Consider the following 14,903-nt stretch of genomic DNA (forward strand, 5'->3'; position numbering starts at 1 on the left):
GTGTAGATGTACGTGTATACTGACTGTGTGCATGTAGGTGTGAAAGAAGTAGTGTAGATGTACGTGTATACTGGCTGTGTGCATGTACGTGTGAAAGAAGTAGTGTAGATGTACGTGTATACTGGCTGTGTGTATGTAGGTGTGAAAGAAGTAGTGTAGATGTACGTGTATACTGGCTGTGTGCATGAACGTGTGAAAGAAGTAGTGTAGATGTACGTGTAAGAGAAGTAGTGTAGATGTACGTGTATACTGACTGTGTGCATGTAGGTGTGAAAGAAGTAGTGTAGATGTACGTGTAAGAGAAGTAGTGTAGATGTACGTGTATACTGACTGTGTGCATGTAGGTGTGAAAGAAGTAGTGTAGATGTACGTGTAAGAGAAGTAGTGTAGATGTACGTGTGTAAGAAGTAGTGTAGATGTACGTGTATACTGACTGTGTGCATGTACCTGTGAAAGAAGTAGTGTAAATGTACAGTACGTGTATACTGACTGTGTGCATGTACGTGTGTAAGAAGTAGTGTAGATGTACGTGTGTACTGGCTGTGTGCATGTACCTGTGAAAGAAGTAGTGTAGATGTACGTGTGTACTGGCTGTGTGTAAGAAGTAGTGTAGATGTACGTGTGTACTGGCTGTGTGTAAGAAGTAGTGTAGATGTACGTGTATACTGACTGTGTGCATGTACGTGTGAAAGAAGTAGTGTAGATGTACGTGTATAATGACTGTGTGCATGTATGTGTGAAAGAAGTAGTGTAGATGTACGTGTATACTGACTGTGTGCATGAACATGTGAGAGAAGTAGTGTAGATGTACGTTTGTAGTGACTGTGTGCATGCAAGTAGTGTAGATGTACGTGTGTACTGACTGTGTGCATGTACGTGTGAAAGAAGTAGTGTAGATGTACGTGTGTGCATGTACGTGTGAAAGAAATAGTGTAGATGTACGTGTGTGCATGTAGGGGTGAAAGAAATAGTGTAGATGTACGTGTATGTACGTGTGTAAGAAGTAGTGTAGATGTACGTGTGTACTGGCTGTGTGCATGCAAGTGGTGTAGATGTACGTGTGTAAGAATTAGTGTAGATGTACGTGTATACTGACTGTGTGCATGTACATGTAAGAGAAGTAGTGTAGATGTACGTGTGTACTGGCTGTGTGCATGCAAGTAGTGTAGATGTACGTGTGTAAGAAGTAGTGTAGATGTACGTGTGTAAGAATTAGTGTAGATGTACGTGTGCATGCAAGTGGTGTAGATGTACGTGTGTGAGAATTAGCGTAGATGTACGTGTATACTGACTGTGTGCATGTACGTGTGTACTGACTGTGTGCATGAACGTGTGAAAGACGTAGTGTAGATGTACGTGTATACTGACTGTGTGCATGTACGTGTAAGAGAAGTAGTGTAGATGTACGTGTGTACTGGCTGTGTGCATGCAAGTAGTGTAGATGTACGTGTGTAAGAAGTAGTGTAGATGTACGTGTGTAAGAATTAGTGTAGATGTACGTGTGCATGGAAGTGGTGTAGATGTACGTGTGTGAGAATTAGTGTAGATGTACGTGTATACTGACTGTGTGCATGTACGTGTAAGAGAAGTAGTGTAGATGTACGTGTGTACTGACTGTGTGCATGAACGTGTGAAAGAAGTAGTGTAGATGTACGTGTATACTAGCTGTGTGCATGTACGTGTGAAAGAAGTAGTGTAGATGTACGTGTGTACTGACTGTGTGCATGCAAGTAGTGTAGATGTACGTGTGTAAGAAGTAGTGTAGATAAATGGGTTGTACTTGTATAGCGCTTTTCTACCTTCAAGGTACTCAAAGCGCTTTGACACTACTTCCACATTTACCCATTCACACACACATTCACACACTGATGGAGGGAGCTGCCATGCAAGGCGCCAACCAGCACCCATCAGGAGCAAGGGTGAAGTGTCTTGCTCAGGACACAACGGACTTGACGAGGTTGGTTCTAGGTGGGATTTGAACCAGTGACCCTCAGGTTGCGCACGGCCACTCTCCCAATGCGCCACGCCGTCCCAATGTACGTGTATACTGACTGTGTGCATGTACGTGTGTAAGAAGTAGTGTAGATGTACGTGTATACTGACTGTGTGCATGTACGTGTGTAAGAAGTAGTGTAGATGTACGTGTGTACTGACTGTGTGCATGTAGGTGTGAAAGAAGTAGTGTAGATGTACGTGTATACTAGCTGTGTGCATGCAAGTAGTGTAGATGTACGTGTGTAAGAAGTAGTGTGGATGTACGTGTTTACTGACTGTGTGCATGTAGGTGTGAAAGAAGTAGTGTAGATGTACGTGTGTACTGACTGTGTGCATGCAAGTGGTGTAGATGTACGTGTGTGAGAATTAGTGTAGATGTACGTGTATACTGACTGTGTGCATGTACGTGTAAGAGAAGTAGTGTAGATGTACGTGTGTAAGAAGTAGTGTAGAAGTACGTGTGTAAGAAGTAGTGTAGATGTACGTGTGTAAGAAGTAGTGTAGATGTACGTGTGTAAGAAGTAGTGTAGAAGTACGTGTGTACTGGCTGTGTGTAAGAAGTAGTGTAGATGTACGTGTGTAAGAAGTAGTGTAGAAGTACGTGTATACAGGCTGTATGCGTGGTTGCTATCTTGAATAGTCAATGTATAACAGGCTGGATGAAATATGAGCAGAGGAACAACCAACCCTTGAAAACCAGCCAATGAAACATCACTTTCACTTTGACAAGAGAAGATACTGTACATGATTCATACTGCAGATGTTGGTCACAGTGTCGGGGACCAGGTAACGGCAGACCGCCGGACTTGAGACAAAAACGGACTTTGTTTACACACGCAGTCTTGTGACATCGTGGAAGGACTTTGGAGCGTCTCACGGAGAAAGCACCTGACCAACATCTCGGACGGTAACGATTGTTTCACAGCTGACAAATGCGGGTGAAACGTAAAGATGATTGAGTCTCATGTCGGTTTCCAGCTCCTGGACGACGGCCATGGAAAGGAAGAACAAGGCGACACGGAGCCAGTCCCTAAGGAGCATCTCTGACGAGGCCGCCAGGACGGACACCAAGCTGCTGGGCAGGGCGGTGTCCGTGTCCCACTTGGTTTTAAGGTCCAAGAAGCACTTGTCTGATCTGCGGCTGTAAGTTGCTAAAGTCCTGATGACTGTGACAGGTATCAAGAGAACGCTGGTGGAAACACCCCAGCCGAGGCCGCCCAAGAGAAAAAAAGTGAAAGGCCTCAGAGGTTGTCCGTTAAACAGGTAAGTTGAATCAGGAAGATCTCAGAGACTTAAGAACATACACGGGTGGTCAAAAGTGTACATAAACTTGTAAAGAACATCATGGCTGTCTCGAGCTAACAATCATTTCTACAACTCTTGTTTTTTTTGGGATGTCGTGATTGGAGCACATACTTGTTGCTCACAAAGAAACTCCCATGAAGTTTGCTTCTTTTATGAATTTATTATGGTTCTACTGGAAATGTGCTGGGTCAAAAGTACCGTATTTCCTTGAATTGCCACAGGGTCAAACTCGTCACGTCATCATTTTCAAAATGGAGGAGGCTAATTTAGATCATTTGAAATCGCATAAAGAGAAGAAGATTAGATAGATAGATAGATGGATGGATGGATGGATGGATGGATGGATGGATGGATGGATAGATAGATAGATAGATAATACTTTATTGATTCCTTCAGGAAAATTAAAATTCCAGAGTTATTCAGTAGGATTTAAGGTCCAAGCTATTGAATATGCTAAAAAGAACAGTAAGCAGCTATGTTCATCATTTTCAAAATGGAGGAGGCTAATTTAAATCATTTGAAATCGCATAAAGAGAAGAAGATTAGATAGATAGATAGATGGATGGATGGATGGATGGATGGATGGATGGATGGATAGTACTTTATTTATTCCTTCAGGAAAATTAAAATTCCAGAGTTATTCAGTAGGATTTAAGGTCCAAGCTACTGAATATGCTAAAAAGAACAGTAAGCAGCTATGTTTTATTAGTATACCGTAGCTGCGTGTGTCAAATATGAGTCGTTAATTGACTCCCGCTTCCTGGTGGTAGAGGGCGCTAGTGATCCTTCTTGAGACTACTCGGCTGCAGAAGAAGTGACAACAAGCAGCGATCGTTTATTTTTTCCTCTCGCTTGCCATTTTAACATGGAGGATTACATATCTAAAATAAAACGGTTTTCTAAACTGGACTTTCAATCGAAGCAGGAGGTAATAAAGGAAGATCTCCATCGAGACGGAGAGACTTTTAAAACTGAAGAAAGATAAGGAAGACTTCTATAGACAAGTTATCGATGCTTTTGATCAGAAGGAGCTGCGCATGGACTTCATTTATAAGTAAAGGTAAGACCATAATAATGTTGTTTTTTATTAAACGTGCTTTTCATGATGGTATCCTTACATCACACTCAAATTTTTAAGCGCAGTCCTAAATTTACCGCATGCCTTCGGTAAGCGCCGGAGTGAGAGGAGGTTTTAAATTAATTGGCGGCAATTCAAGGAAATGCGGTATACATACAGCAATGTTAATATTTGCTTACATGTCCCCCGCGACCCCGAAAGGGAATAAGCGGTAGGAAATGGATGGATGGATGGATGGATGTCCCTTGGCAAGTTTCACTGCAATAAGGCGCTTTTGGGTAGCCATCCACTAACTTCTGGCAAGCTTCTGGTTGAACTTTTGACCATGTGTTGGTTTTCTGACATGGACTTTGTGGAGGTCACCCTCTTGTGGGTTCTCCTGACCGTCAATAGAGCTTCTTGGGAGCCTGGAAGTCTGGTTTGGAACAATCAGCTCGGCGACTTTTCAGTCTCTCTCGTCTCGGCGTGGTCTTGCGTACCTGTGTCCGCTCGCTCCAACTCCCTCCTCGTGTCTCGATCCGGCTGCTGCTGATAAGCGTGGCAGGTGATTGGATGATTTACCCAGCTGGGTAATCCAATCACCTGCCAGCTGTGTTTCGAGGCCAGTCCTTACACAGGCAGGCCCGCAGACCACGCCCACCTCCACAGACTTGATTCTTCAGCGTTGTCCACACGTTTAAGTCAGGACTTTGGGAAGGCCATTCCAAAACCTTCATTCTAGCCTGATTTAGCCATTCCTTTACCACTTTTGATATGTTTGGGGTCATTGTCTTGTTGGAACACCCAAGTGCACCAACTACCCAACCTCCGGGCTGGTGATTTTTTTAGGTTGCCCTGAAAAATTTGGAGGTAATCCACCTTTTTCCATTGTCCTGTTTACTCTCTGTAAAGCACCAGTTCCATTGGCAGCAAAACAGGCCCAGAGCATAATACTACCACTGACAGTTTGGTCCACTGTCAGGTTTACCCCTGACAGTTTGGTTCTGTTTTAGTTTTTCCTCCGTGTGTGTAGTTTTTCCTGTCAGCGCTCTTGTTTTGGTTCTGTATCCTGTTTGTCTCCCTGAGTGCTGTGTCCCCTCAGCTTTGGCTGATTGGCACCTGGCCACACCTGGTGTCAATCAGCCAGATGCTATTTGAAACTGCCTTCCCATCCAGGTGGTACTGGAGTATTGTAGCTCCTACCGATTGATTGTCGTTTGTACCTGTATCCAAGTTCCTGTTTTCTGGTATCCAGTTTCCTGTGTCCTAGTTCCTGGTTTGTTTTTTGCCTTAATTTCTTTGCATCTTGGTGTTCGTCACCAACTCTATGTGACAACCACCACCATGCTTGATGGTAGGAACGGTGTTGCTGGGATTTAGCCCTCACCTTTTCTCCTCCAAACATATTGCTGGGTATTGAGGCCAAACAGTTCCATTTTTGTTTCATCTTACATCACATGGACAAAGATAAGACGTTCTGGAGGAACGTTCTGTGGTCAAAAGTGGTAAAGGAATGGCTAAATCAGGCTAGAATTAAAGGTATTAGAATGACCTTCCCAAAGTTCTGACTTAAATTGTAGAAATTATTGGAAACTCAAGACAGCCATGACAATATGTTCTGTGGAGAGGCGGAACCGGCGAACGGGCAGCGGGGCAGGGCACGCTGGAGCCTGGCCCAAGATGGCGGCGAGGAGGCGAAGAATGCGGCCGAGCGGAAAGGCGGGGCGTGCCGGGAAGCGACGCCGCAGTCCTGTGCAGGTGTGTGGATCGCGCACCGGTATACAATTAACTTATCTCCTCACGGTGTATAAAAGGGGAGAAGGAGGAGAGATCGGGGCAGAAGGAGGAGGGAAGCCCGCAGCGGCGACCGAGGGGCGGAAAGAAAGAGCAAACGAGGACGACGGCTGCTGAAAAGCGGACCGTGAGCGAGAAGTGGAGACAGGCAGCTGAAAAGCGATCCGGTCTGAAGACAAAGCTTTATTTGGAAAAAATAAACGACAGTCAAACCTGCTCGATCATGTCCTTCCTGAGTGGTCCATGGAACCCGAGCGACGACGGCAAAAGTCGTCCACATTTGCTCTTTCTTTCCGCTCCTCAGTCGCTGCTGCGGGTTCTCTTCTTCCTTCTGCCCCGATCTCTCCTCCTTCTCCCCTTTTATACATAAGTTAATTGTGTACTGGTCCGCGATCCACACACCTGTACATGACTGCGGCGTCGCTTCCGGCACTCCCCGCCTCTCCACTCGGCCGCATTCTCTGCCTCCTCGCCGCCATCTTGGGCCGGGCTCCAGCGTGCCCTGCCCCGCTGCCCGTTCGCCGGCTCCGCCTCTCCACAGTTCTTTACGAGAGTATGTAAACTTTTGACCACGACTGTACAATGTGTCCTCAGACTACAGCGACCCATCGTCTAAAGTCTCAGCCGGAGCCACCAAAGAGCAGAAACCACGAGAGAGGACAGGAGCGCGCTGAGGCCAAGACCACTTTGAACCGCAGTAAGTCCATGGGGAGCCTTCCAAGCAAACCAGAGTCCATCGAGGACCTAAAGGCCCGCTTTGAGTCCATGGCACCGCAAAAAGAGCTGAAGAGCGCGGTCAAAGCCGTGGACATCCCACGGGCTTCCAGAGAGCTGAAGCCAGCGAAGACTGAAAAGGTGGAGGCGGTGAAGAAGGAGCAGAAGCCTCCTCGGGCCTCTCTGAACTACGCAACAAAGGACAAAGCACCAAAACAGGTGAAAACAATTTAGCAGCCCTTTGAGACAATTGTGATTAAGGGCTATTTCATCAACTTTGATGGATAGCACACGAGGATCAGGATGCATATTTTATTTGGCTTTTATGTATTTCTCATCTTACCAAAACATTTGAGGGAACGACTCCAAATAGTTCTTGTGTAATCACCCTGAAGGCTGTCACTCCGGGTTGACCAAGTATGTTTACCAAACACCAGGTGGTGAGTCGCGCGGAGAGAAGGAAAACCATTGGAGGAAGTGGTTTCGAAAGACCTGCAGCCTCTAAAGCTGGTGAGTAGGAGACCGAATGATGGAGTGAAAACTGGAACATGAACCTGGTGTTGTGTGGTCTGGGTGTGTAAAACATACTGGAGGTGTCCTGACCAACTTACCCACTTTAAATGCTGTATGGATTATACTTTTCTACATTCAAGGTACTCAAAGCAGGGCATTAGACTGTTACACCCACAGTGCATTAGACTGTTACACCCACAGTGCATTAGACCGTTACACCCACAGTGCATTAGACCGTTACACCCACAGTGCATTAGACCGTTACACCCACAGTGCATTAGACTGTTACACCCACAGTGCATTAGACCGTTACACCCACAGTGCATTAGACCGTTACACCCACAGTGCATTAGACTGTCACACCCACAGTGCATTAGACCGTTAGACCCACAGTGCATTAGACTGTTACACCCACAGTGCATTAGACTATTACAGCCACAATGCATTAGACTGTCACATCCACAGTGCATTAGACTATTTATCCACAGTGCATTAGACCGTTACACCCACAGTGCATTAGACTGTTACACCCACAGTGCATTAGACTGTTACACACACAGTGCATGAGACTGTTACAGCCACATTGCATTAGACTGTTACACCCACAGTGCATTGGACTGTTACACCCACAGTGCATTAGACTGTTACACACACAGTGCATGAGACTGTTACAGCCACATTGCATTAGACTGTTACACCCACAGTGCATTAGACTGTCACATCCACAGTGCATTAGACTATTTATCCACAGTGCATTAGACCGTTACACCCACAGTGCATTAGACTGTTACACCCACAGTGCATTAGACTGTTACACACACAGTGCATGAGACTGTTACAGCCACATTGCATTAGACTGTTACACCCACAGTGCATTGGACTGTTACACCCACAGTGCATTAGACAGTCACACCCACAGTCCATTAGACCGTTAGACCCACAGTGGATTAGACCGTCACATCCACAGTGCATTAGACGGTTACATCCACAGTGCATGCGACTGTTACACCCACATTGCATCAGACTGTTACATCCACAGTGCATGAGACTGTTACACCCACAGTGCATTACACTTTTACAACCACAGTGCATTAGACCGTTACACCCACAGTGCATTAGACTGTCACACCCACAGTGCATTAGACCGTCACATCCAAAGTGCATTAGACCGTCACACCAACAGTGCATTAGACCATTTATCCAGAATGCATTAGACTGTTACACCCACAGTGCATTAGACTGTCACATCCAAAGTGCATTAGACCGTCACACCAACAGTGCATTAGACCATTTATCCACAGTGCATTAGACTGTTACACCCACAGTGCATTAGACTGTCACACCAACAGTGCATTAAACCATTTATCCACAGTGCATTAGACTGTTACACCCACAGTGCATTAGACTGTTACACCCACAGTGCATTAGACTGTCACACCAACAGTGCATTAGACCATTTATCCACAGTGCATTAGACTGTTACACCCACAGTGCATTAGACTGTCACATCCAAAGTGCATTAGACCGTCACACCAACAGTGCATTAGACCATTTATCCACAGTGCATTATACTGTTACACCCACAGTGCATTAGACCATTTATCCAAAGTGCATTAGACCGTCACACCAACAGTGCATTAGACCATTTATCCACAGTGCATTAGACTGTTACACCCACAGTGCATTAGACCATTTATCTACAGTGCATTAGACTGTTACACCCACAGTGCATTAGACCATTTATCCACAGTGCATTAGACTGTTACACCCACAGTGCATTAGACCATTTATCTACAGTGCATTAGACTGTTACACCCACAGTGCATTAGACCATTTATCCACAGTGCATTAGACTGTTACACCCACAGTGCATTAGACCATTTATCTACAGTGCATTAGACTGTTACATCCACAGTGCATTAGACTGTTACACCCACAGTGCATTAGACCATTTATCCACAGTGCATTAGACTGTTACACCAACAGTGCATTAGACCATTTATCCACAGTGCATTAGACTGTTACACCAACAGTGCATTAGACTATTTATCCACAGTGCATTAGACTGTTACACCCACAGTGCATTAGACCATTTATCTACAGTGCATTAGACTGTTACACCCACAGTGCATTAGACCATTTATCCACAGTGCATTAGACTGTTACACCCACAGTGCATTAGACCATTTATCTACAGTGCATTAGACTGTTACACCCACAGTGCATTAGACCATTTATCTACAGTGCATTAGACTGTTACACCCACAGTGCATTAGACCATTTATCTACAGTGCATTAGACTGTTACATCCACAGTGCATTAGACTGTTACACCCACAGTGCATTAGACCATTTATCCACGGTGCATTAGACTGTTACACCCACAGTGCATTAGACCATTTATCTACAGTGCATTAGACTGTTACACCCACAGTGCATTAGACCATTTATCCACGGTGCATTAGACTGTTACACCCACAGTGCATTAGACCATTTATCTACAGTGCATTAGACTGTTACACCCACAGTGCATTAGACCATTTATCCACGGTGCATTAGACTGTTACACCCACAGTGCATTAGACCATTTATCCAAAGTGCATTAGACCGTCACACCAACAGTGCATTAGACCATTTATCCACAATGCATTAGACTGTTACACCAACAGTGCATTAGACTATTTATCCACAGTGCATTAGACTGTTACACCCACAGTGCATTAGACCATTTATCCACGGTGCATTAGACTGTTACACCCACTGTGCATTAGACCATTTATCCACAGTGCATTAGAATGTTACACCCACAGTGCATTAGACTGTTACACCCACAGTGCATTAGACAGTTACATCCAGGAGAACTTCCCCAGGTATTTTCGAGCCACAGTTATTAGACTTAACACACTTGTGTAATTGCTGTGATCTTTCTCCTGGTGTGCAATACGAGTGTTAGAATCAGTTTTTTTGTTTTAATGTGATCTATACATAGTGTAATGTGTATTCTTTATTGATAATAATGTTACTGTATACAAAAACCCGAACCGGAACCATTCCTTTCATTCATTTATTTACTTTAAACCATGTAATTTCCTCATTGTGGGATGATAAAAGTACTTAATTTTATCTATTTACAATCATGAATGACCTTTGAGTATTTTCGCACCCTCATAAAACAAACTCAGCAACCTCGAAACGGCCTAATGAAGTCATTCGTAGTTGACAGATTGCTCTAGAACACAGGCGTCAAACTCAAGGCCAGATCAGGCCCGCCACGTCAATTTGAAATAGTGCAAATAAAGTACCTTATCTTTTGTTAATACATGCATTACAAAAATAAATGAACTGCGTACAATTACACATACAGTACATACACTAATAATAAAACAAAATAGTACATCATCATACATTTCAAAACAATGTTGTTCAAATAAAGATACATACTGAAATATTTGCTTGACTTATGATTTTAAAGCAAGTAATCCAACAAACTTTATGTAAAAATTTTACAGTAACTTTTTTTTAAACATTCAATATAAAATAATAATACACTATAAAACACAACAGCCATAGATTTTACAGTATAAAAAACTTGCATTAATTTTTTTACGTTACAAAAACAAAAACCGTGGCGGCGTTTTTCCATTCCATATAATTCCATGCATTTTTTTTTACTTCTATATGCTGTAAAAATAAAAATAAAAATAAAAATAATGATTAAAAAAAAATAAAAACTCCAATTTTTACGGTAAAAACAAGCTAAGAACTATGGGAGACCGGGCTTTCTGCTCCGCCGCTCCCAGTCTGTGGAATGCTCTCCCTGACCACCTGAGGGCACTAGAGACTGTGGATGCTTTTAAAAAAGGCTTAAAAACCCTTCTTTTAAAAATAAATATAAAAATGAATTTAAAAAAAAGCCTTTTCATAGATATATGCATACTAGTTCTATTTTTTATTTATTTTAAATATATTTTTATTATTATTTTATTTATTTATTCATTTATTTTAAATACACTGTAGCATTTGGAGGTTGTTTGGTCAATAAATAAAATAAAATAAAATCGATAAAAAAAAATCAATTGAAATTGTAGCGACTGAGCTGCCAGTTTTATACAGTACAATCTAAATGTTTAGTTTTGTTCAGCGTAGGTAAATATACACATTTATATTCATACTGTATATTATTCAATCAATCAATCAATCAATCAATGTTTATTTATATAGCCCCAAATCACAAATGTCTCAAAGGACTGCACAAATCCTTACGACTACGACATCCTCGGAAGAACCCACAAAAGGGCAAGGAAAACTCACACCCAGTGGGCAGGGAGAATTCACATCCAGTGGGACGCCAGTGACAATGCTGACTATGAGAAACCTTGGAGAGGACCTCAGATGTGGGCAACCCCGCCCTCTAGGGGACCGAAAGCAATGGATGTGGAGCAGGTCTAACATGATACTGTGAAAGTTCAATCCATAGTGGCTCCAACACAGCCGCGAGAGTTCAGTTAAAAGCGGATCCAAGACAGCAGCGAGAGTCCCGTCCACAGGAAACCATCCCAAGCGGAGGCGGATCAGCAGCGTAGAGATATCCCCAACCGATACAGGCGAACGGTCCATCCTGGGTCTCGACTCTGGACAGCCAGTACTTCATCCACGGTCATCGGACCGGACCCCCTCCACAAGGGAGGGGGGGACATAGGAGAAAAAAGAAAAGAAGCGGCAGATCAACTGGTCTAAAAAGGAGGTCTATTTAAAGGCTAGAGTATACAGATGAGTTGTAAGGTGAGACTTAAATGCTTCTACTGAGGTAGCATCTCGAACTGTTACCGGGAGGGCATTCCAGAGTACTGGAGCCCGAACGGAAAACGCTCTATAGCCCGCAGACTTTTTTTGGGCTCTAGGAATCACTAATAAGCCGGAGTCTTTTGAACGCAGATTTCTTGCCGGGACACTTAAAATTCCTCTGAGGGCAACCAGAACCGCGACGTGGCCCTCAATGAAAACAAATTTGACACGCCTGCTCTAGAGGTTGCCAGGTAGCAAATAAATCAAGCACGCTGGTCTAATTGTCAGAAATACTGTATAGTCGAGGAAGGAAGGAAGGAAGAAAGGGTGAGTTTCCAAGCAGCAGTGATTGACTGCACCTGGTGTGCATCAACACGATGGGCCACTCCAGTGCAGGACAGAAATAGTCGTCCTGCGAGCCCAAAATAAGTGCGGGGGACGCTCAGCTGTCACAACAGGGCAGCAGCAGCAGCAGATAGCTTGTGAGCGCGGCAAACACAGCCACAGGAAATTAGTCAAGGACGTCCATGCAGATCGGTAGAGAGTGAGCAGGAATGGCAGCACTTTGTTGCTGGTGAGTACACATTTTGGTTTTTCCGCACCTGATTTTGAGTAGTACTGTTTAAAGGGAATATTGACATAAAAACTATATCCGTTTGCAACTTTGAGCTTCAACTATTTGACATTTTACTGTCAAAAGGACTGGAAAGGTATATTTCACACATTTCCAATACTAGTCCATAGGAATGGAATTAGGGCTGGACGATTATGGCAAAAATAGTTATTATTTTTGATTAATATTGAAATCACGATCAATAACACTATTATTCATTTATGTGAAAACATGAGAGTTTCTTGCACCACCAAAACGCAACTAAAATACAATTTAAAGAAACAACGGGTGTAAATTAGTAACAAATAAAATTAAAGCTGCAAGCATCGTTGGTCGGGCCCGCCTTTGGCTGCTGCCCCCGCGACCCAAACCCGGATAAGCGGTAGAAACATGGATAGTAGCTACTATTATTATGGAGTATTGTGTGTAGAATTTTGAGGACAAAAAAGATTTAATTACATTTCACATTGTCATTGTCTACTGTTAGTCCTAAGTGTCCCAATACTTTTGCCTAGTGGTAGTCCTAAGTGGCCCAATACTTTTATCCAGTGGTAGTAGCCATCTTGAGACAACAACAGCAGCAGCGCAGTTGATCTTTGAAGGGTCATAAAATCAAAACCAGAGCAGTAATCAAATTTTCGAGAACTTTTTGTCAGAAGGGTTCAAACTCTCTCCTGTGCGAGTTTGAAGCCGAAACGACAAACGCGCTCAGAGGAGATATTGTTTGAAGGAAGACAGGTGACGTTTTTTTACCAAACTTTTGTTTTGAAGGGGTAATTGCCATTTTACTGTTGATTTTTGCTGAAGGATGGCAATTATTAAAATATAGGTCTAAGTGAGACCTACATAGAGGTTTTTGTTTCATGTCTTTCCGGCATTCCTACCGGAAGTTACGAGCAGTTTTGTCTGTATTTTCTTCCTAGGAGCAGTTTTTTCTGTGTTTTATTAAAAAATTGCGATAGAACGCAATTTTGAGTTTTGGTTTTTTCACTAGATTGCAATTTTCGCCCGTCCTGATGTGTGTGCCAAGTTTGGTGAGTTTTGAAGCATTTTAAGGGGGTCAAATTACAGCTCAAAGAGGCAAAAATAGCATTTTTTGCGAACATTTTATTTTGAAGGGGTCTTTGCCCACTTTCTGTTGATTTTTGCTATAGAAGTTTCTAATTGGAAATTTAGGTCTAAGTCGGACCTACATAGAGGTTTTTGTTTCATGTCTCTACGACATTGCTAGCGGAAGTTACAAGCACTCTGTTTTTTTTTCCTAGGGGGCGCTAGAGCACAATTTAAATTTTTAGGGTTTGATTGTTTTATATGTTGGGGTGGCCTGCCGTACCGATGTGTGTGTCAAATTTGGTGAGTTTTGAAGCATGTTAAGGGGGTCTAATTACAGCGCATAGGTGCGGAATAATAATAATAATAAAGAATAATAATAATAAAACGCACAAAATTCCATGATGTCGTTCACAACAACACAATCAAATGGGATTTGTTGTTGGTGTGTGGATTATTTGTACGTTGATGTTACATCCATGATGTCGTTCACAACAACACAATCAAATGGGATTTGTTGTGGGTGTGTGGATTATTTGTACGTTGATGTTACATCCATGATGTCGTTCACAACAACACAACCAAATGGGATTTGTTGTGGGTGTGTGGATTATTTGCACGTTGATGTTACATCCATGATGTCGTTCGTAACAACACAATCAAATGGGATTTGTTGTGGGTGTGTGGATTATTTGTACGTTGATGTTACATCCATGATGTCGTTCACAACAACACAATCAAATGGGATTTGTTGTGGGTGTGTGGATTATTTGCCTGTGATGTTACATCCATGATGTCGTTCACAACAACACAATCAAATGGGATTTGTTGTGGGTGTGTGGATTATTTGTACGTTGATGTCACATCCATGATGTCGTTCACAACAACACAATCAAATGGGATTTGTTGTGGGTGTGTGGATTATTTGTATGTTGATGTTACATCCATGATGTCGTTCACAACAACACAATCAAATGGGATTTGTTGTGGTTGTGTGGATTATTTGTACGTTGATGTTACATCCATGATGTCGTTCACAACAACACAATCAAATGGGATTTGTTGTGGGTGTGTGGAT

General features: G+C 43.0%; 1 protein-coding gene across 1 annotated transcript in view; it reads left to right on the plus strand.

Annotated features, from left to right (window-relative positions):
* The first annotated feature begins 2,741 nt into the window (after positions 1-2,741).
* Positions 2,742-14,903, plus strand: part of LOC133569898 (xin actin-binding repeat-containing protein 1) — a 47,611-nt gene continuing 35,449 nt past the window's right edge. Inside the window, exons 1-5 of the mRNA XM_061922487.1 lie at positions 2,742-2,902; positions 2,974-3,108; positions 3,171-3,258; positions 6,746-7,084; positions 7,303-7,375. Of these exons, the coding sequence (XP_061778471.1) occupies positions 2,990-3,108; positions 3,171-3,258; positions 6,746-7,084; positions 7,303-7,375 (619 nt within the window). The 5' untranslated portion in view covers positions 2,742-2,902; positions 2,974-2,989. The remainder of the gene's footprint in view (positions 2,903-2,973; positions 3,109-3,170; positions 3,259-6,745; positions 7,085-7,302; positions 7,376-14,903) is intronic.

Source organism: Nerophis ophidion, linkage group LG15, assembly GCF_033978795.1.
Source record: "Nerophis ophidion isolate RoL-2023_Sa linkage group LG15, RoL_Noph_v1.0, whole genome shotgun sequence".
Classification (NCBI taxonomy): domain Eukaryota; kingdom Metazoa; phylum Chordata; class Actinopteri; order Syngnathiformes; family Syngnathidae; genus Nerophis; species Nerophis ophidion.